This window comes from Camellia sinensis, chromosome 4, assembly GCF_055761805.1.
Source record: "Camellia sinensis isolate YWXY chromosome 4, ASM5576180v1, whole genome shotgun sequence".
NCBI classification, from domain to species: domain Eukaryota; kingdom Viridiplantae; phylum Streptophyta; class Magnoliopsida; order Ericales; family Theaceae; genus Camellia; species Camellia sinensis.
Window position 1 is genome coordinate 185585535 of NC_138964.1, and position 21087 is coordinate 185606621.

A 21087-nucleotide genomic window follows, 5' to 3' on the forward strand; every position below is an offset into this window, starting at 1 on the left:
TTTACAAACATGTAATACTCGATGAGTTATACACATTGAACGATTCGAATTATTAAAATAAGACTCGTGATGGGTCTCTACAGGCCCAACAAAACCCTCAAGAACTGGAGAAATTATTCAATAATCCCGAAGTACCACGCATTTGTACTCCCTAACTAATCACCATTCAATATGCCCCCTCATGTTCTCCAATCACCCAACACAATACCCCACCAACCTACCTTCTCCACCAATCATAATACTAAGGAATACTACATGTCTATATTTCAAAATTACTGAATAATTATCCCCAGAACTGAAGGGAAGCTGATCCCATTTTAAAAAGTCAAAAAATTATTCTAAACAAAATATTTTTAGCTGGATTAAAATTATTAATAAAACAAAAACCAGACTAAAATATTCATCCCAAACCACCCCTAAACAAGAAATAAAAAAAAAAACAAAATAAAAATTTCTCAAATCATTTTTTTCCCCCAAATGAGAACAGGGAAGCTGTCCCCCAAGCTCCTTCTCTCTCTCTCTGTCTCTCTCTCCCCTCGTCGTCGTCTTCTTCTCCTTCCTCTTCTTCTGCTTCAAAAGTCTCTTTTGACCATTCCCACCACCCCCTCCCCTTCTTCCCCTCTTCCTCCTATCTGCTCCAAACCTTCCTCTTTAACCCCCTCATTACATCTCTCTCTCTCTCTCTCTCTCTCTCCCCATATATATACATACCACACACACATCAAATTTGTGAATATGATTAGTAGGTATTTATTGGATTGTTGTATAGTTTGATCATCAATCTCTGAATTTTTCTTTTAATCTTCTGCAAAAAGAAGAAGATGGGTAGCTGTTTTTCTACTTCCAAGGTGAGTGGGTCAAACAGCAACACCAATTCCAACACCAACACCAACACTGCTAATAGACACCGCAAAGAGAGCACCAAACAGGCCTCAAAAGCGACAATCACCGCGAAGAACCGAGAAGGGTCGCATTATAATCAACCTAAAACGCAAGAGAATCACAAGAGACATTCTCAGCAACAGCAACAGAGGAATTCTCAGCAGACAAAGCCGAAGAGGCAAACCGGGGTTATTCCTTGTGGAAAACGAACCGATTTTGGGTATGATAAGGATTTTGATAAGAGGTATATGATTGGAAAATTGTTGGGTCATGGCCAATTTGGGTATACCTATGTTGCCACTGACAAGTCTAATGGAAATCGTGTTGCAGTCAAGAGAATTGAGAAGAACAAGGTATTTTTCTCAATTTTTTATTTCGATTGGGGAATTGGGTTTTGTTTGTTTGTTTGTTTTTATTGCCTAATTTAAATTTTGGTAATCAGAAGTTTCTTGTTCATATTGGTGAATATTTGTTGGAAGTTAATTATTCATGATCTGGTTTCATTTATTTCTCTTGGATGGTTGGTAGGGTTGTCAAAAATTAAGGGTCAAACCAGGAACATGTTATTCTGATTTGTTTCTGCTGAATGATTGTAATTTGTAAAGTATTCAACTTTCTGATAATGGGTATTTGTTTCAACGATCTTTTAAAGGGTTCACATTAGTTAGGAGTTTAGCAAATGATAATGGAAGTTTTGATATTCCGGGGCTTCTAACTATCACAAGTTTGTATAACTATCTTTCCATTAATGGTTGCTTCATGTAGAGGAAAGTGTGCTAATTTGCTTGCTTATGTCATCGAGTAATATATGGTTACTGTTATTCACATTGGTGGGATCTTAGATACAATTAGAAACATAATGGGTATACTTGAAATCATAGATAAAAGATTATTATCTGATATTTTAGTTGGCTTCTATTCTTAGACTTTACTGTTATTGTAATGTATTGAAACAAATTCTTGCATTTCATAACAGATGGTTCTTCCAATTGCTGTTGAGGATGTTAAGCGAGAGGTCAAAATATTGCAAGCCCTAACTGGTCATGAGAATGTTGTTCAGTTCTACAACGCATATGAGGATGATTCTTATGTGTTTATAGTTATGGAGTAAGTATTTCAAGTTTCTCTTCTAGATAATTCCACAATTGAGTTGTTTTCACCATTCTTATGTTGCATCTTTTTCTTTTATTTTTTATTTTTTGAGATCTTTGGTTTTGATATTTTTCATCTTATGTTTTGAATTACATACATCTATGTCTATGACCCTCTTCTTCCTCATTACATTCTCTTGATGAATACATGCTTTCTTTCCATCATCTTTTGTTAGGTTATGTGAGGGTGGTGAATTGCTGGACCGAATTTTGTCAAAGTAAGATTTTTAATTTTTTTTTTTTTTGTGTGTGTGTGTGTGTGGATGTTTTAGCATGGTTTTGGTGGTTGTTTCATGATGTATATTATAATATGAACTATGATTATAGTACTTACTGATGTTCTCGTTAAATCAGAAAAAATAGTCGTTATTCTGAGAAAGATGCGGCAGTAATTGTGAGGCAGATGCTTAAAGTTGCAGCCGAGTGTCATTTACATGGTTTGGTGCACCGTGACATGAAACCAGAGGTATAATTGCTCACTAGCAAAGACAGGCTTTTTAGATTATGTTTTCCAGATTACTGCCACATGATGTGTTTGTTATACAGTTTTCTTTCTTTCCTGTAGAATTTGATTTTTACATCTCTCTTTATTTACTGTAGAATTTTCTTTTCAAGTCAAAGAAAGAGGATTCGCCTTTGAAGGCCACAGATTTTGGTCTTTCAGACTTCATAAGACCGGGTGAGAGATCTATTCATTTTACATTTCTTAATCTAATGATGTGTGTTCCTGTAAGTCATATATTTTATTTTTGGGTCAGTTTTGTTTTGATCAACGGTCTCATATAAAATTTACTCTCATATTTTGGAGGTATTTGTTGCTCGCCAAATTTCTTTTCTGATTAATTTGTCGCAGAATTCAGGACTATTATATGCTGAATTACTGATTGATGCAGGGAAGAAGTTTCAGGATATTGTTGGCAGTGCCTACTATGTTGCTCCTGAAGTTTTGAAACGTAAATCAGGGCCGGAATCGGATGCCTGGAGCATTGGAGTAATCACCTACATATTGCTCTGTGGGAGGCGCCCCTTTTGGGACAAAACTGAGGATGGTATATTTAAGGAGGTGCTGTGCATTCTTAGCTTTCGATGTTGATATTTTCTTCCTATTGCTATTCTGTTTAGCGGTCTTCTCATAAATTATGTTCAAAATGTATCAATAGCTTTCCAGTGTGTCATCTGATATCAAATGCATTGGCATATCATGAAATGTTAGGTTGGTTAGGCCTCGTTTGGGATGATGGTTGTTTTAGTCAATGAAAAAAAAGTTGTATTTGGGATGATTTGTAGATTTTTTTTTTTTTTTGTAGTTGAATAGATGGTTGTGAGAGAAAAAGTGATTGATTAATGTGTAAGATATGATATTTTGTCTTATAGGCTATTTTAGTCTTTTTTTTGGGGGGGGCCTTATTGGCTATTTTAGCTTCAAACTATCATCCCAAACACCCCCTTAAGTAGGTGACGAGCATGTAGTTTGCTTGACATGCCAAGCGTATGCCCAACTGTTTCATTGATTCCCTGTTTCTATTAAGCCTCCGTTCTAATGGAGATCTTGATGCATAGCAGAACTGTAGCTCCAAACAGGAACACTACAGTGATTCAAGTCTGTTTTCACAGTTGACAACAGTAGAACAAATTTCCACTGATCGTAAGGAAAGCTCTTTCTGGATGTGATTTGTAATATGATTTTGTTAACGAGTCCCTCAGGACTAATCCTAAGACCCACGCAAAGTGCACCCTACACACAGGTCGGGCAAATCTTAGGCTATGCCTGTAGGCGTGGCCCCTAAGGGATTGATAACACTCAATGGGAGTCAAACTTCAGACCTGATGCTTCATGAGTTTAACAAGGTTAAAAATGTTGTATATTCTTTATAGTGGTGTGTGCTATAAAGAATGTACAACCATTTTAAGTGTTGTTTACCGATGGCCTAAGGGCACTTGTTAACAAGACCCGATGTAATATTGGAAGGTGTGCTCAATGGGTGCTCTTGGATCTCATTGTAGATGATGATTTTTCACAAGTACAATAGTTCTTTGGATCTGATTGTTTGTTGTTTTGTTTTTTGCTTATGCCATTATTATAATTCTATTTTTCTGACATTTTCAGGTTTTAAGGAACAAGCCTGATTTTCGTCGCAAACCATGGCCTACCATAAGCAACAGTGCAAAAGATTTTGTCAAGAAATTGCTGGTGAAGGATCCTCGTGCAAGACTCACTGCCGCCCAGGCCTTATGTATGTCTATATTTGTTATTTAAAAAGAAACAGATTGCTTTCTCTTTTGTCTTGCATCAAATGGAAATTTTAAGAATTCCTTAGCTACAGCTATTTGGGAAAGTTTTCATTGATCATCTTATTATTTATGAATGTTTTAGATTATATCTAGCTGGCTTTCAGCCTGACATCAACCGATTATGGACCACCACCGAAGTATTGTCATTCGGTTGTAGGAGAGGATACAGCCCTGAACCCTAACCAAACACCAGTTGGTGGGCGGGAAAACATGCACTATAGTGCAACCAAGGAGAAATGCTGCAAGAAATGGCAAAACCCGACTTTGATATAGGGACGTTTTTACCTATTAGGCATTTGATTATCAGGAGAACCAATTGCAACTCCGATAGAAACTTGAACATTTTTACATTCTAGTGATTGTCACGTTATATATGGTTCCACTATCTATTTTCTTAATTTCTTAAAGTAGGCTGTATTCATCCTTGATTGATGATGAAACCGTGTACTGTCTTCACATTTTTTCTTCTTCATATTTCCTTTTTCAAACGTGTATTTGATATAATGTATTGACTTTCTCCAACTTTTCCAGCACACCCATGGGTTAGAGAAGGTGGGGATGCTTCAGAGATTCCTCTGGATATCTTAGTCCTATCAAACATGCGACAATTTGTGAAGTACAGTTGTTTAAAACAGTTTGCTCTTCGGGTAAAAAAAAAAATGCTTTTGGTATACCACATTGAAAAATAGATACCCCTCATTATGTTTTGTTTACGGGGCGATCTATTGTCTTACAGGCATTAGCTAGCACAATTGGTGCAGAGGAGTTGGCTGATCTTCGAGATCAGTTTGATGCAATTGATGTGGATAAAAATGGTGCTATTAGTCTTGAAGAAATGAGACAGGTAGATTTTCCTTCCCATTTTTTAACAGTGGAAGATCAATCTTGAAGAAATTAGCATTCTTGTTTTAAATATATTTTAATTAGCATTCTTGTTTTAAATATATTTTAGTATATGGTTCGTTACATATGTTAAAATATGGTTGGTTTCAATGCAGGCCCTTGCTAAAGATCTTCCTTGGAAGTTGAAAGAATCAGGTGTTCTAGAGATTCTTCAAGCGGTAAGCCTATCTTTTAAAAATTACATATACAATTTTTACTTAGATTTTTTTTTTAATTTTTACTGTCACCAGCGCTTATCTTTTTCTCTAGTTTTTCTATACTAGAAAAAAAAAAGAGTTAAGCTAACAATTTCTTTTGAGAGGCTGCAATTTTAATTTTGAAATCTTGCATTATCCATTGGTGCTTTTCATTGGTTAGTTTTCTCTACTTTTGTCAGTTTTATGCTCCATTTGTTTCGGTTTTTCTACATTTTTTAGTGCTTGGTACGATAGAAATAAAAGTCAACATAAAACATTTTCCATGATCAATGGAAAACAAATTTATTTGGGGGGAAAATATTTTTTGAAAGGTTGAAAACATTTTTTGGACTAAAATCTTGTTAATGCCACCACACTACCACTGCCACCATCATCTCCACCAGCACCAGCATCACCCCTCAACGACTACACCAGCACCAGCACCAGCACCAGCACCACCACTAGCTCCACTACTACACCACCATCAATACTAATACAACAACTAGCACATTAGTTTTAAGCTCGCAACCAAACATAGGAAAACCTATTCTACGGAAAACCATTTTTTGGAAAAAAAGTTTTCCATTGAAAATGTTGGCTGTTAAAAAATGTTTTATGCTGCAACAAGCAGATTTGGGGACTTACTTTTTTAGCCAAAAAGTCAAAAAGTTACATTTTTAGCTAAAAAGCCAACACCTCATACCAAAAAGTCAAAGATTCTCTTTTCTCTCTACTTTTTGCACATCTTTTCATAATTAGCCAAAAAGTCATCCCAAACATATAAGTTTTTTTTACCTACTTTTTTAGCCAAATAGTTAAAAAGTTACTAAATTAGCCTGTTCCCAAACGAGGCCTGAATTTTTTGTATAAATTGAATTCTGATGGCTTTTATTTTTTTTTTTTTTGTTGCTGCAGATTGACAGTAACACCGATGGACTAGTGGATTTCACAGAGTTTGTTGCAGCCACTTTACATGTGCATCAGTTAGAGGAACATAACTCAGAAAAGTGGCAGCAGAGGTCACAAGCTGCTTTTGAGAAATTCGATGTGGATCGAGATGGATATATAACTACAGAAGAACTTAAAATGGTTAGTATTATGTCACCAGACTGGTAGGTTCTTTTCATTCTCTCCTGGAAAATTGAGATTGGGACTTGGCTGGTTGGCTGACCAAATCTCTTCTTTTACATACATAAATATAAATAATAGAAAAAAAGGGTTTCAAAAAAAATTAATATGGGGAAAATAGAGAAGATCATTTTGTTTTTTCTTTTCAAACCCTACATCCACACAAATTTAAACTTGGTTTCCAAGCCAATTGCATTGATATTACATGAATCTTGCTGAGATATGAAACAACTACAGATACAAGAAATTTGGTTAACTGGTTTTGGGACAAATATAGGTTACACGGTTGTTATAATAAATTTCATTTTTTTTTATAAAAAAAATTGATTATTCACAAGTATTGTTTTATAGAGTTACATTAGTATATTAGTTGAAATTTCTCGGCATGTTTCAAAATTTCTAAGAAATTACTTTTATCGCCTTCCAGCACACGGGCTTGAAAGGCTCCATAGACCCACTTCTTGAGGAGGCTGACATTGACAAAGATGGCAGGATAAGTCTTTCAGAATTCCGCAGGCTTCTAAGAACAGCGAGCATTAGTTCTTCAAGAAATGTTGGTAGCCGCTCTCGGAAAATGTAGATCACAAAAATTTGTGAGACAAGTGAGAGAGGGTAAGGGAGTAGTGGACTTCTTTTTTCAAAATTTTGGCTTGAAGATTGTACTCGGTAAGCAGGCTCTCATCTCTTTGTGCCTCTACTGCCAATTTGCGGACATTTTCTGGGACTTTGTGATGTACTTCAGGGACAGGGTATCTGGATAGGTCATGCGGACATTTTCTGGGAATTTGTGATGTACTTCAGGGACAGGGTATCTGAATAGGTTCATGTAGACATTGTGCCGAGAGGCCATTTGATGTAGTGTAGTTTCATTTGCCCCTTCTGGGAAAATAGCTGTCATATTAGTGTGCAGTTTCTATGGTTGTTCCAGTTCAAAATTTAACTTGTGACATAAATAAGTTATTAATGACATTGTTTGTTTTTAGATTTTTTTTTTGGTTTATTATTTTAAGTTTTTTTTTTTTTAATTACAATAATAACTTCAAATAAAATTATTACAAAGTACATCATTAATTTTGGGATACGCCATCTCACAATTAAACTTACACACTGTATCATGAATTAGGGTTTATAGTAACACCCACCTCTATCACCACCTATTCATCTTTTTCAAATTCCACTTTCAAAACCTATTTAGACTCAATACTTTGCCTGTGTTTGGCAAGGGTTTTTTCAGGTTTTTTTGGCTATTTTAGCCACAAAAAACAAAATAGGCTATTTTAGCCATAACAAACAAAACATCACATCCAACCTATAATCATTACATTCTTCTTTCACAAAAAAAGTCAAAAAAATCAAAAAGTCAAAAAGTCCTTCCCAAACCAAGCTTTTTAACCCAGGCTAAAATAGCCAAAAAAGCCAAAAAGTCAAAAAGCCAACCCACTTCCCAAACGGAGAATCTTTTGGCAGGAATAGTCCAGCAGTAACGGTGACAACTATTTGATTACTTACATTTCTCCGACAATGACAATGCGTGGAAATTTTATGGTAGCCACAACTCCATTAGACGAGAGGAGTACAACAATAAAAATTTAAAAGCTTATAGTTTTGATGTTGTTCTTAGCTCAGAGGAGATTGATTTTGTAAAGGTAAGTTTCTTGAAAAAAATAACAAAAATAATAAATATATTCGTCATTTTTTCAGGACTGAACTCCCTTATTTGTTCAGGAATCAATAATCGAACATTGTGTATTTATTTGAAAACCGGTAATCGAACATTTATTATTTGTTCAGAAATAGGTAATCGAACATTATTCATAGGTTCAGACTTGTTTTACTGAGAAAACTAAACCAATTATTATAATTTTTTTTCTGCAAGAAAAGAAGTTATTATAGCAAAACTAAGAAATTATGTGTATATATATAGAGAGGGAGATTATACTAACTGTGATTATAGTGGATAAGGTAGCAGAGACAGTAATCACATTACCTTCTCTTCTTCCTCTTTTTCTTCTTCTTCGTGGTCTTTGTTAGGTTTTTTTTTAGAAGTAGGGTTTTTTGGGACGTGAGAGTGTGCATTCAATGAGTGAAATGTTTTTACAAAGATAATTTTAATATTATTTAAGGGGAGAAAAATTTTTTTGAGGGTTCCAAAATTTACAAGTGCGGGTCTAAACAAATAAGAGATGTAAAATAATTCATGAAGTACTATTAGCACCACTCTTATTATAATCACTAACAAAAATCATTGTGTTCTTGCTCAACATATAGTTGTAATTGTTTTAAAACATCTGATGTGGGAAGTTGACTGGCTGGTGAGGTCTATATTGTTGAATTTCATAAAACCATTTGGGTATAAATTGGCTTTTGAGATTTTGGTTGGGGAGCTGAGTTTACTGTCTTTGAGCAATCGGAATATTAAACAACGATCATGTGATTGAATTCCTTGCCTCACCTTGACATGAGAGGGAAGGTCAATTTTACTTGAATCTTGAACCTGATCTTTAATCCTACAACGGTTGCAAAGGGAAAAGTTTTTATTGTCATTTTTTCATCAGTGCTAGCCCAGTCAAGGCTCATCCACGACCTTTGATTTTCCAAATTTGAAACAATTTACACGTGCTATTAAAATCTACACTGAAGGAGAAAATTTACAGGTTGTTTAAACAAGTTGAGGGATGTTTTGCACCTCGTATAAAGTTAAAAACTTTAATTAACATATAAAGATTAACTCCACCGAAAACCATGTCATTATAATCAGCATCCGATCATCCTGGCATCCAGAAATAACAATAGCAATGACGATTTCAGTTAGGACTTGGAATAGTGAAGCTAGTAGCGTCGTAGTGGAAGGTTGCATTGTTAGGGGGTCGTCGTAGTCAAATGGCATAGGCAAACAGAAGCATCTGAGTTCCTAGACGTTAGTTTATTGTGTGTTGTTGGAGGAGCTATCTTGGAAACCTTCTGAGGACGAATACCCGCTCGAAGAACTTCCATCTACAATACTTTTCCCCTTCCGTAGCGGTTTCTTGCTCTTTCTCTCTTCCGGTGACTGCTCCTGCATTAATGCAAACTACTGTAATCTCTATGTTTTTAACCTAGCTAAGATTTCTGCAATGTGTCAGCTCTATAAATCTAAAAACCAACCTGCTGTACTGTAGATCCTGGTGTCTTAAGTTCCAGCTCAGTCACCACATCATTGGAATCATCACTTTTGTCATCGTTGCTTCCCCGACAATGATCCGATATCTTGCATTTAGAATCTTGTTTGCTTGAAATGCGGGAAGTGGATGCACATTGGTAAGATGGCTGATCGATGTGGTGATTAGCCAGGCTCGGATACGGGATAAAAGTCGAACATGAATTAGGAATGGCACCGGGATTCTGATTTCCAAAGAAAGGGAATGGCTGCATAGCTGGGTGGTGCATTGGAATCGGGCCGGGGGGGACTGTAAGAGGAACTGGATATGAAAAAGGTGAAGCCATGACAAGTGAAGGATCAATAGTAGTCCATGGAAACATAGCTGCAAGTCTTTGCTGATATTGTAAATTAAGATTGTCAATGTCAGATTTCAGAGACGCCTTCTCTCCTCTGAGCTCATTCTTCTCCTGTGTCAGCTGTTCGAAAACAAAACCAAGTGATGAGATCAGCAACCGAGGGGCCATATAACCTTAAGAATTAACCATGAAAAAGCAATCACCTCACGAGATTCTTCTGAAAGTGCTGCACACTCGGCTTTTAGTCTGTTAACTTCGGCTGTTAAATCCTTCAGCACTTGGATTGTATCAGTGAGGATGGTTGCCTTGTCATTCTTGGGTCTATCAGGGTCTGTCAAATTTAACAATGTCAGTCTTTGAAAATAGCAATTGAGAACGACTATTGAATTTAATATTGTAGTATTTGAAATATGAATTACTTGATTTTACTTCCAAATGAAAAAAGAAAAGGGAACAACTTGGTTATACTAAGCGTGCATGCACAATACTAATTCTTCAGCTTTATAGCATGGTATAGTAAGCTGCGGCACAAGTGCCAAAAAGAAAAAGTTAAAGGACAAGCCAATGTAGTAACTTTATCATAGGTCTTCAACATGTCAACCTTAAAACTGTCAAAGCCAACTTACAGTGATGACCTCAGGTTTTTTTTTTTAATAATTTATTTATTTTATTATTGTGTGGGCAGATTAGGGGTGCAACTCGGGCGGGTTCAGTCGGGTTGGGGGTCTGTCCAAGCCCGACCCGAATTGTATTTGGCACTGCCCAAGCCCGCCCAAGCCCGACCATGAACCCGAACATTGTTGCCCAAGCCCGGCCCAAGCTTTGTATTTTGAACTCGGGTTGCCCGAATTGCCCGAATTGCCCAAGTTCAGAAACCTATAGGTAGATCTAAGGGTAGACATAAAAGATGCTAATCTAATGGTAGAAAACTAACCAAAAATAAATAAAAAATAAAAATTAAGACTAACTCTTTTACTTAATAGAAGACTAACCAAAAAAAAAAAAATAAATAAAAATTAAGACCAACTCTTTTACTTAATTTATATATATTACATAATTTATTAAATTATATATATATATATATATTATATATTATATATTATATAATTTATATAATATATTAAATTGAATTCGGGTTCGGGTTGCTCGGGTTGGCCATTGGTTCTGCCCAAGCCCGGCCCGAATTGCAATTCGGGCATCAAAAATCTGCCCAAGCCCGTCCAGATTACAAGATATAGTTGCCCAAGCCCTAAAAAAACTCGGGCTGGGCTCGGGTTGCTCGGGTTGAGCCCGCCCGAGTTGCACCCCTAGGGCAGATGAGTGTTGGAGAATGAGTAAGAAAGGTATCGTGAAGTTCATATATCATCATTTAAACATAACTTAAAACATAGTTTTACTCTAAGGAAACTGTGAAATCCTATGGTGGAAGGTAGGTGATGAGTGGCCTAGTTGAGGAGCCCTTTGTCAATTATGGTAGGTGCTGAGATGGCACAACATCACAGGAGGTGGAAGGGATGACAGCTGAGAGTCTTCGACAGAGAGCATGGCAATGGGGCTTCTAAGCTTGGTGGAGGAGAAAGTTATGGAGGAGACCGCCTCCTTATTTCAGGCTTTGAAGGCCAGCCACTAGCTCACCCATACACAATGTCACGTGCTTAGGTGGCAGGTGGCTCATCTTCCTTATTCTTTGCTTTTGTTTTTTTGAACATGGTGGCTCATCCTCCTTGGCCCGATAAACTGGAGGTTGCAGCTACCAAGAAGATGAAATACTTTGAATCCTCAGCAGCTGCTACGGGGTGGGTAGGCATGCATAGAGTACGAAGAACATCTCTCTCTCTCTGACTGGTGCAAGTTCCTCAAGGGAGGGACAGGATGAGATATTGACAAAACTTCAACTCTAGCCACCAAGCCACAAGATCACAGAGATCCTGCGTGATGGCAATGAGATCGTTTGATACCCTATAACAACTGCCAACCCTGAGGAGTTTTTCAGGTTCTGCTCTTGATCCAGGCAGACATGATACCATAGAGGTCTTTAAAAAAAGTATAGATTATATAGGAAATGTGCACTCGATCAGCGGATGGCTTGGCCGAGCTGAGGAAGAAGCACAAGTGTCATGCGGAGAAGGAAATCATCCATAGAGTAAGCATGCCTGACACTACCTATAGCATGAACTTGAGGTACAGGCATAAGGACACGCTTGGGTGTAGAACTGCTCAACCGCCAAGGATGTGAATGTGTTATCTTGATCAGAGAAGCTGATGTGCTCAGCCGGAGGTTCACTTGGCCTAATCAAGGGTTGCCTCAAGTGTTCTCATTCAAACAGATCAAGGATTGCCTCTAGTGTCCCTCGGTGCCTATACTATAGGGTAAGGCATTGTATATGTTAACATTGACTAGAATAACTCAACCCCGAAGGGGGAGCATATGGAGAGAGTTATGATTGGTCCGTGTATCAACTCACAACATTGATATGTGGATTTAAACCTATTGAAGGTGATGACATGGTGAACACATGGAGGTGACATGGCATGCCACCTAGGAGAAGCAGATAAACATGTATTACCAATAGGGCTTGATCAAATTCAGGAGGCAGAAATTAAATAGGTGTCCTTACGACCATGATGAGTGTGTTTATTATCATATGATTAATATCCATGCATGTGCTTGTCTGTGAATATGAAAACTGCAACAGGGGCAACAAAACATTGAATAAGGACTATAATGATTGTTATGTCAATCATACACCTATTTAATGAACAACATCAGTCCAATTTCTTTAACTTAAGAATATAAAATCTTGAAAGTTTGTATCATTCCCTTTATAGATAATAACAATGGTCACTCGTACAATTTTAGATGTAATCTCAACTTCATATTACAACTAATTTTATTGGATGGAATGTGCAAAAATTGGGATGCGGTTTTCCGTGCAAAATTTAGAGGGATAGGGAAGATTACAAAACTTAATTGACAAAAAAACAAATTAACTCTCTTCTAGTTCTGGCAACAAAATTAGTTTAGGGGTGAATGTGATAATGCTCGGATTGCCAAGCATGTGAGCTCAAGTTAAGAGCAGCCACTTATCACTTATTGGGGATCAACAATGGAGAAACCAGCCTTTTAGGGTGACTATGGAATGTGGTATAATAGAGGTCAATGCATAATAAGAGATTGAGGACATAGTGGAGGTTGTTGGGGGATAACAGGATAGAATTAGCTTTGGACAGTTTCCTGGTCTGGAAGGTGTGTAAAGGTCAAGTCTCATGCTTATAAGTTCATCAGTTACTCCTTTCCCTTAAAAGGAATTCAAGGGCTAAAGTTCTTTCCAATGTAGCCTTTTCTAGTTGGGTGGCTGCTCATCGGAAGACTCGCACTATCTGAGAAGCACAAACAATTCTAAGAAGTTGATGTGTCCATGTCATGTCTGTGTTGGATACCGACACTTGTTGGAAATACGTCCAAACGTGTCTTATTATTTTTATAGAAAAAAGAAAAGAAAAGAAAATTAGACCTAGACACTCTTTGTCCATCGCTTAGATACAAATTAAACATATTACTTGTTTGAACAAAATAACTTAGGATCCAATGATAAAAGGAAAATAATGTAGACTTGTTCCTACAATCCCTCATTTAAACTTTAGAAGTTAATATTATGTTGTATAATTTTTATTATCTTTGAATGAAATATTCATATGTGGCATATAATAAATATGTAAAACTACATATTTTGCACTTGTTCTTGACATGTCATGCCTTACATTAAAAAAAAAAAAAAAAATTTACCGTGTCAACATGTCTATGTAATGTCATGTGTTTGTGTTTGTGCTTCTTAGCTCACTATTGGTAACTCGAGTGAAAGAAGGTAAGCCATCCCTTGATTGGTGTTGTATGTGCAAAAATGCGGGAGGCATTGTTGATCAACTTCATATTTTTTATAATTACCCAAAAAAAACTTCATATTTTTTATTAGTAGAAATATATACAAGGCTAAGAAAGCAAGCCAAACACACCCAACTCTAACAAAATGATTTATACAATCCTTACATGTCATACGATGCAAGAAAATCTAAGAAATGTTCCAAGTTAGGATTCGTCCTCCTCCAAGCCCATCCATACAAAATGGTCAAAAAGAAAATTTTAAAGCTTTATAAAGGTTATTCACACCCTGAAGCATCCTATTGCGTTCAACCAAATAATCCACATTAAGCACAATGGACCCAAAAGCCACACCTTCCCTCGATGTTTCCCCACCATACCCCTTCTCCAACAATATCAAAATGTTGCAACATCTCTTAAAAATGCTGCCTAATACATCCCAAACATTAACAAAATCAGATCCATCATAACATCACAACAAACTAGAAGTTGCTTCCCAAATTCCCCATCTAACTTGCATAAACAACACCCATTGATAATAACTTGTCGCCTCTTAATTAGGTTGTCAATGGTTAGATTTTTCTCATATGCTGCATTCCAAACAAAGAATGCCATGTTGGAAGGTGCCCCAGAAATTCAAATCCATTTCCATGAGAACAACTCTCCATCCCCTGTAAAACCCCCCACAAAAAAACACTTCACCTCAAATTGCCGCTTTAAGATAAAGCCCACCAAAAATAATCATGACCATCCCCTATGCCCCTCACCTTATAGAGCAGGTGAAAAAAGCCTCATTAACTTCCATCCCCAATCTTGAACATTCCTCCTAAGAGGAACATACCCCAAAAATTTTGATGTCTCAATCTCCTTATATAATTTGCCACCGAAGCCTCTTTATCAATCACAAGGTTAAAAATGGCAGAGAATGTACTCTCTAAAGCACCTTGCCCATATCATCAATGACGCCAAAAGTTCACCCTCACTTGCCCAACCTTCAAACTTTTAAGTGGCACAAATAGATACCAAACCCTACAGATGACTTTCTAAAGCCCATACCCATATGGAATTGTGACCAAAATTGAAGTCCAATCTTTGAAGAACTACTATATTTCACCACCACTACCCTCCTCAAATATTATTCACACAAGAAAACCCTCCTCAAATATCCATTCTTCTCAATTTCTAATTTCCAAAGCCATTCCCCTTGGAGGGATTTGTTAAATATTTCAATCTCCCTTAGAAAAAAAGTACCAAACAATTGATTGTGAAAAAAAAAAAAAAAGAGGAAAGAATTTGATTGTGCAGTCCATGTAAGAGGAAGAAAATAATAAATGATTGTGAACTAACAAAGAAAATATATTTGAATACAGAACAAGCATGTTTACCAAAAAGGATAATATTCAAAGGCAACCATGCTTTACCTAGTGCATTTCCTAGATCAAGAAAATGCTCATTTAGCCTATCCCTCCTCAATTTTTCACGGTCTGCCTTCTGAACTTTTCTTGCAGCAATTGGATCTTTTACTTCCACCTCAGGCATTTGTCTATGAAAACATCCAACCCAAGAGAGAAGAATAAAACGAGACGAAAAATTCAAATGAATCTAAAGTAACAAAGCATTCTTCCAATTCGATGCTGAAACTTTTGCAATCCATGTAAAGAGCCAAGAATACTCTTCGAAAGCCTAATATGTGAATGAAATTTGGACACGTTAATAGAGCCTTTACTTTAACATGTTTAAGGGTAGGATCCCAACCCGCTTTCATTTGCAAACATAGATATTATTTAGCAGTTTTGTCACTTAAATTACTCAGCAGTTTCAAAGTTACATAAATGTAAATATTATAAAAAGGGTCATGCTAATAACAGCAGATAGGGCTGTCGTTAAGATTGAAAAATGCCAAAATAATTAGAATCTCAATACACCTTTCACATATTTCCACATATTTTTACAACTTTTTACTAGAACATCAAGACTAATGACCACCATTGAGCATAAAACAAAGTTCAGGAGTTAGGACCAGGACTGGCCCTGATGAGAGGCAACCAAGGCAGTCGCCTCAGGCCCCCAAATTTGAACAAAATTTTGAGGCCCCCAATCAGGGGTAGGCATTGTGTCGTGTTATTTCAGTTTGTGCTAGAATTACTTCAATACTAACCTAATCCATTCATTTTTTATGTTATTGTATTGTTTCATTTTTAGTTCGTGTCCAGTTAATGTGTTATGTCAAAACTTTCACTCTCAGTTAAAAATACCAAGTGTCATTTTCGGTTCGAGGCATCTTGAAAATTCTCACCCTTAGAGCATCTCCAATGGTGTGTTATATGGAATGCTATTGCTATATTTTACCTTAAAGCTTCAAAATTTTCACTCCAATGGTAAGGCATTTGGCTTGCTATATATTACCTATAAGTAAACATTGTGTCTATATCTCTCCTCTAAGGACTCACAGATAGCATTTTGATTTAACATTTTATGAGAAAAGTTGAAAAAACATTCATTGTGCCATTAGAGCAAGATTGCTAAAATAAAACATTTTAACACTATTTTTTGCTAAATTATAGCAATAACTAGCTCTTTATCCAACCAATGGAGATGCTCTTAGATTCATTTGATTAAATATGCAAGTAGAATTTGTGTGTATTAGCAAATATATATACATATATTTTGATTAGTTGAAATCATGATAAACTTTAATAATTAAAGTCATAAACTTTTTCATGAGTATGTAATTATTTTAAGACAATACCACTGTCATGAAATTTCCCCTTTTAATTATGCATAAAAGGTCCAATTTGAAAAGTTAGCATAGGACCCGAGGGCACCGAATAACTCAGGGCCATCCCTGGTTAGGACACCAAACCAGAGATGCTAAAATTGTATTGAATCACACTTATATGGAAGAAATTAAAAGAGATTTCTTATAAGCAATACAATCAGAATCAACAATGAGGCTAATTATGGCTATATACTACTATTAATCATGCATTTCCTTTAAACATAGCTAATAAATAGTAAGCTATAAGACATACACACGAATACAGGTATTATATATTGAATTTGACTGTATAAAAAAAAAAGATCAAACCTTGGCTCGGGAAGCGAGTTGGGGAGTGGATGAAGAAGAGTGCAGTGAACAGAGGTGGTTGTAGGGACATGATTGGAATCAAGGGGTTGAGAGAAATCGTTGGTTTCCCATTGATCCATTATTGACTGCAAGAACAGAGCAAAGATTGCCAAAAATCTAGGGTTTATTTTGGGAATCGGTGGAGATTTGGATTTGATTACAATTTTATAGAAGAGATGGAACTTGTGCTTTCCACGAGCCACGAGCACAGGCGCACCAACGCCAGGTGTCCCCTCTTATTCGTTTTCCATGTGGGTCCCCCACTCTCTCTGAGTCAAACCAACTGAGCCAATGAGGTTTTTTTTTTTTTAAATTTTTTTATTTTATTGAGTAAACAGATAATTGTTAAAAAATTAAGTAAAGTATAAGGTATTAGATTTAGTGGATATTTTTATTGGTGAGAGGTTTTGTGAAATAATTTGGTGAGAATTTTTTTTATTTATTTTGAAGAATATTTTGTTTTCAATTTTATCTCTTAATATATCTATTGATTTTTTTATTCGTTGACTTTTGTTGACTATCTGTTTAAATTTTTTTCCTATCTAAATAAATTATAAATACACAAGTTTTATTTAAAATATAGATTGTTCTATGTGATTTGAAAAATTATAAATATTTCATTGTCAAAATTTTTTATTTAACAAAATTAATTGAAAAAATAAAATTTCTAACCACTCTCATTTACAATAATAAAATTATTTTAATTATTTAATTGAAATAAATTGATTAACTTGATTATTAAAAACTATTGATTAACTTGATTATGTATTAATAAAAGGGACTATTTATTATTATGAAATTAAAAACTTTAAAGGGTGTGATGTAATTTTCAGAATTATAGGAGTAATTCATATTTTAAACAAATCTTATGAGGTATATTTATGAGAGGGAGAATTATGAGCTGGTTATGGGCCGAGTTAGAGGCCGAGCAAATTGGAGGCCCAATGGTGCGTCGGGCCGCGATAATTTTGGATTTACCCGGAGTTGGGGTTGCTCAGAGATGGACCGAGCCACTTGGATCTGCGCAGGTGATAACCGCGCAACTTGCGTTGCTCGGTCGATGGCGCGCACCGTTAGCTCGGTCGAGAAGCTTGTGCCAGAAGCCCGGCTGGATGGCCTTTGGTTGACCGGTACGACCAGTCTGAAGGTCGGCTCCGCCGGAATGCTGCCGAGCATGGCTGGAAAGGATCTCAGTTTTTGGAGCAATTGGGCATGGAACACAGCATGGCCGTCGACAGTCGAGAAGATTTAGCCCGGCTACCGAGCTCCCAGTAGAGTGGGCTGGCAGTCGGGTTAGGTGATGTTCAGCAAGATTTGTGCTGATAGATGGGATAGCAGAACCATGTGTCGAGAGATCATTGGGAGTAGATTTGGGGCACAGAAGGTATATAAGCCAGTCTGTGCCCCCCATGCTGAGAGACGAACATTTGGTAAGAGAAATACTTACACTCCATTCACTCCTCATTCTCTCTATCCTCAGGTGTGTGCTAACTTGATCGTCGGAGGGGTTTTTCGGCCACACACCGCTGGGTAGCTCACCGCTGTTGTGCACGCAGGTGATCGGATAGAAACGGAGCTCGGAAGCAAGGAGTGCGGGCTCGCCTGGATATCTGCTCCCCGCACAATTTATAATTTATCTTTTATGTTTTATTTTAGGGAGGATTACATCCTAGTGGAAGAATTTTATTTTATTTGTTTATTTTTTTCACACAAACATTAAAGGAACTTGTATTTCATCATAAAATCACTTACACCTCATATAATTTTTTAATTTTTTTATCGGTCCGTTGTGTTAAAATTCTCCCATATTTTTATTTATTTTAAAATACTTAAATATATGCATCCAATTTTCAATCTTTCGAGGTAATCACCATAGGTGCTAAACTGGGTAATTCCACCATCAATTACTCTTTATATACATAATTTCTCAATTCACCCTTATAAATTAATACTTAATAATAAAAGTTCAATTTCTTCATCTTTCTTGCCAATACTAATAGGGTAATTTTATAATACACACCTCTTAAAAAGAGAAATATTACATGCAAATTAAGACACTTTATGGTACTACAAAATATCATAATAAAATTATTTTTTATCATAATTTGATGGATCTTAATCAAACATTATTAAAGCATAACCAAAATGCTCGAATTATAATCAAAATTACAACCATACTAACTCATAACTGAGTTATAATCGTGTGTAACCGAGTCATAACTGTTGGCTTTTTTGGCTTTCGAAGGTTACTTTCGTAATTATGAGCGTGCCAGCAAGGATCAATCAGTCCTTACAGATTTGTAATTGCCAAACAATTATTCAGACGATTGTGTTATGGTTCTTTCGGCCTCAATAAAGAGGACTTTTACTGGTGGCTTACTGGTAATTTGACTTCAGAAAACTTGAACATAAGAACAATTAAATAAACTGAAATATTTTATTAGTATGAAAAACTTACAATGATCTTAGTTCCGTAGAGAATTACAGCGGCAATATACTCGAAAACTACTCCTATAAATGAAGTGCGGCGCAGAAACTTAAAGTACAGAAATATAAAGGACAGGAAATAACATTGGACTATGTAAAGTAATTCTTTAGATCTTTTGTCGTCCCTTTCTCTGAAGTCCTTCCTGCTATTTATACTCTCCGAAGATAACCATCGAATTGTACTTCAAACCGTCGAACTGCTCCTCCATAGTCGCTGATCATGCTACCTTATAAGTAGTTCCACTACGCCTTCACTTGCAGTTAGGCTTCCCCCTTATATTCGAATTTGAAATGTGAGCAACCGTTGAAGCTACGTCACTGTACGTCTCTTTGTTGATCTGCTACTACTCAGATCTTATAACAACCAATATTAATTGCCACGTGTATGATCAGGATCGGAGACCTACCTGGTCTCCCCATATTACCCTCACTTCGCCACGCGTCGGATTGTCACTGGCTTAGTACAAAATGTGTAGCCAACAATAACTAGCACCACAATGAGTTCAGGTTTAATATCTACTAGCAACCATAAATTTCTTGAGGCCATGTCCATATAGGGCATTCACCTTGACTTTAAATGCGCCTCGTTCAAATCAATTCAAAAAAAGAAAAAAGAAAAAAAAAAGTAATGTTAGGGATCCTAAATAATTTATAAAATGTTTTATCAAATCTCTCACATGGGTGTGAGATCCACACAAATTTGTGTGGGTCCCACACCCATGTGAGAGATTTGGTAAAACATTTGGTAGATTATTTAGGGTTCATAACATTTTCCAAAAAAAAAAAAAAAGTGAGGCCCCTACAAGTGGGTGGTTGGATTCGTCCCTCAGGATTAGTCGAGGTACATGTAAGTTGGTCCGGACACTTGATTATGAAAAAAAAAAAAAAAAAAAAACCACTTAATTTATATCCACAATAGCAATCACAACGGGTCATAACTAATGAGATGCTTAATAACATGATTCAACACTTAAAATTAAATTAATTAACTGATAATCAAGTAGGCCTGTTTGATAATCATAATTGATATCAGTTAAAAATTTAAGTCCCTTTTAAAATGTAAACTAAAAATTAAGAAAATTGTAAATCATATGAAATTTACTTAGTTCTGACTGAATTTATAAAAACTAAATACAAGTATCGATATATATTATTATAAACTTACGATTACCACCACTACTACCACAACCATTGCCACCACCATCACAACCATCACCACCATCCTACTATTATCACCACCACCACTACCACCACCATTATGCCACCGCCACCACTATCGCTACTGCTACCATCACTATCGCTATACCACCACCACCACCACTACCACTACCACTACCACTACCATCACCACCACCACCACCATTATGACACCGCCACCACTATCGCTATCGCTACCGCTACCGTTACCGCCATTATGACACCGCCACCACTATCGCTATCGCTACCGCTACCGCTACTATCACTATACCACCACCACCACCACCACCACTACTACCACCACTATCATGACGCCACCACCACCACTACCACCATTATTACCATCATCTTCATTACCATTGTCATTAT

General features: G+C 36.4%; 2 protein-coding genes across 4 annotated transcripts; one reads left to right on the plus strand and one right to left on the minus strand.

Moving 5' to 3' along the window:
• Positions 1-450: 450 nt before the first annotated feature.
• LOC114308622 (calcium-dependent protein kinase 18) lies at positions 451-7516 on the plus strand. Its single transcript, XM_028254235.2, has 12 exons — positions 451-1235; positions 1859-1989; positions 2210-2251; positions 2388-2499; positions 2634-2712; positions 2927-3096; positions 4141-4267; positions 4857-4972; positions 5062-5169; positions 5324-5386; positions 6320-6493; positions 6960-7516. The coding sequence occupies exons 1-12, from the start codon at positions 822-824 to the stop codon at positions 7110-7112; spliced, it is 1689 nt and encodes a 562-aa protein (XP_028110036.1). The 5' UTR covers positions 451-821; the 3' UTR covers positions 7113-7516.
• Positions 7517-9063: 1547 nt separating this feature from the next.
• Positions 9064-17606, minus strand: LOC114308623 (transcription factor bHLH121). 3 transcript variants are annotated; one of them, XM_028254237.2, is made up of 5 exons: positions 16996-17606; positions 15329-15450; positions 10231-10358; positions 9677-10147; positions 9064-9581 (listed from the first exon to the last, which is right to left on the minus strand). In XM_028254237.2, the coding sequence occupies exons 1-5, from the start codon at positions 17112-17114 to the stop codon at positions 9456-9458; spliced, it is 966 nt and encodes a 321-aa protein (XP_028110038.2). In that variant the 5' UTR covers positions 17115-17606; the 3' UTR covers positions 9064-9455. The 3 variants fall into 3 exon arrangements, with proteins under 3 accessions (XP_028110038.2, XP_028110037.2, XP_028110039.2); XM_028254236.2 differs by having other exon boundaries at positions 9064-9587; XM_028254238.2 differs by lacking the exon at positions 15329-15450 and having other exon boundaries at positions 9064-9587; positions 16996-17243.
• Between the last annotated feature and the right edge of the window lie 3481 nt (positions 17607-21087).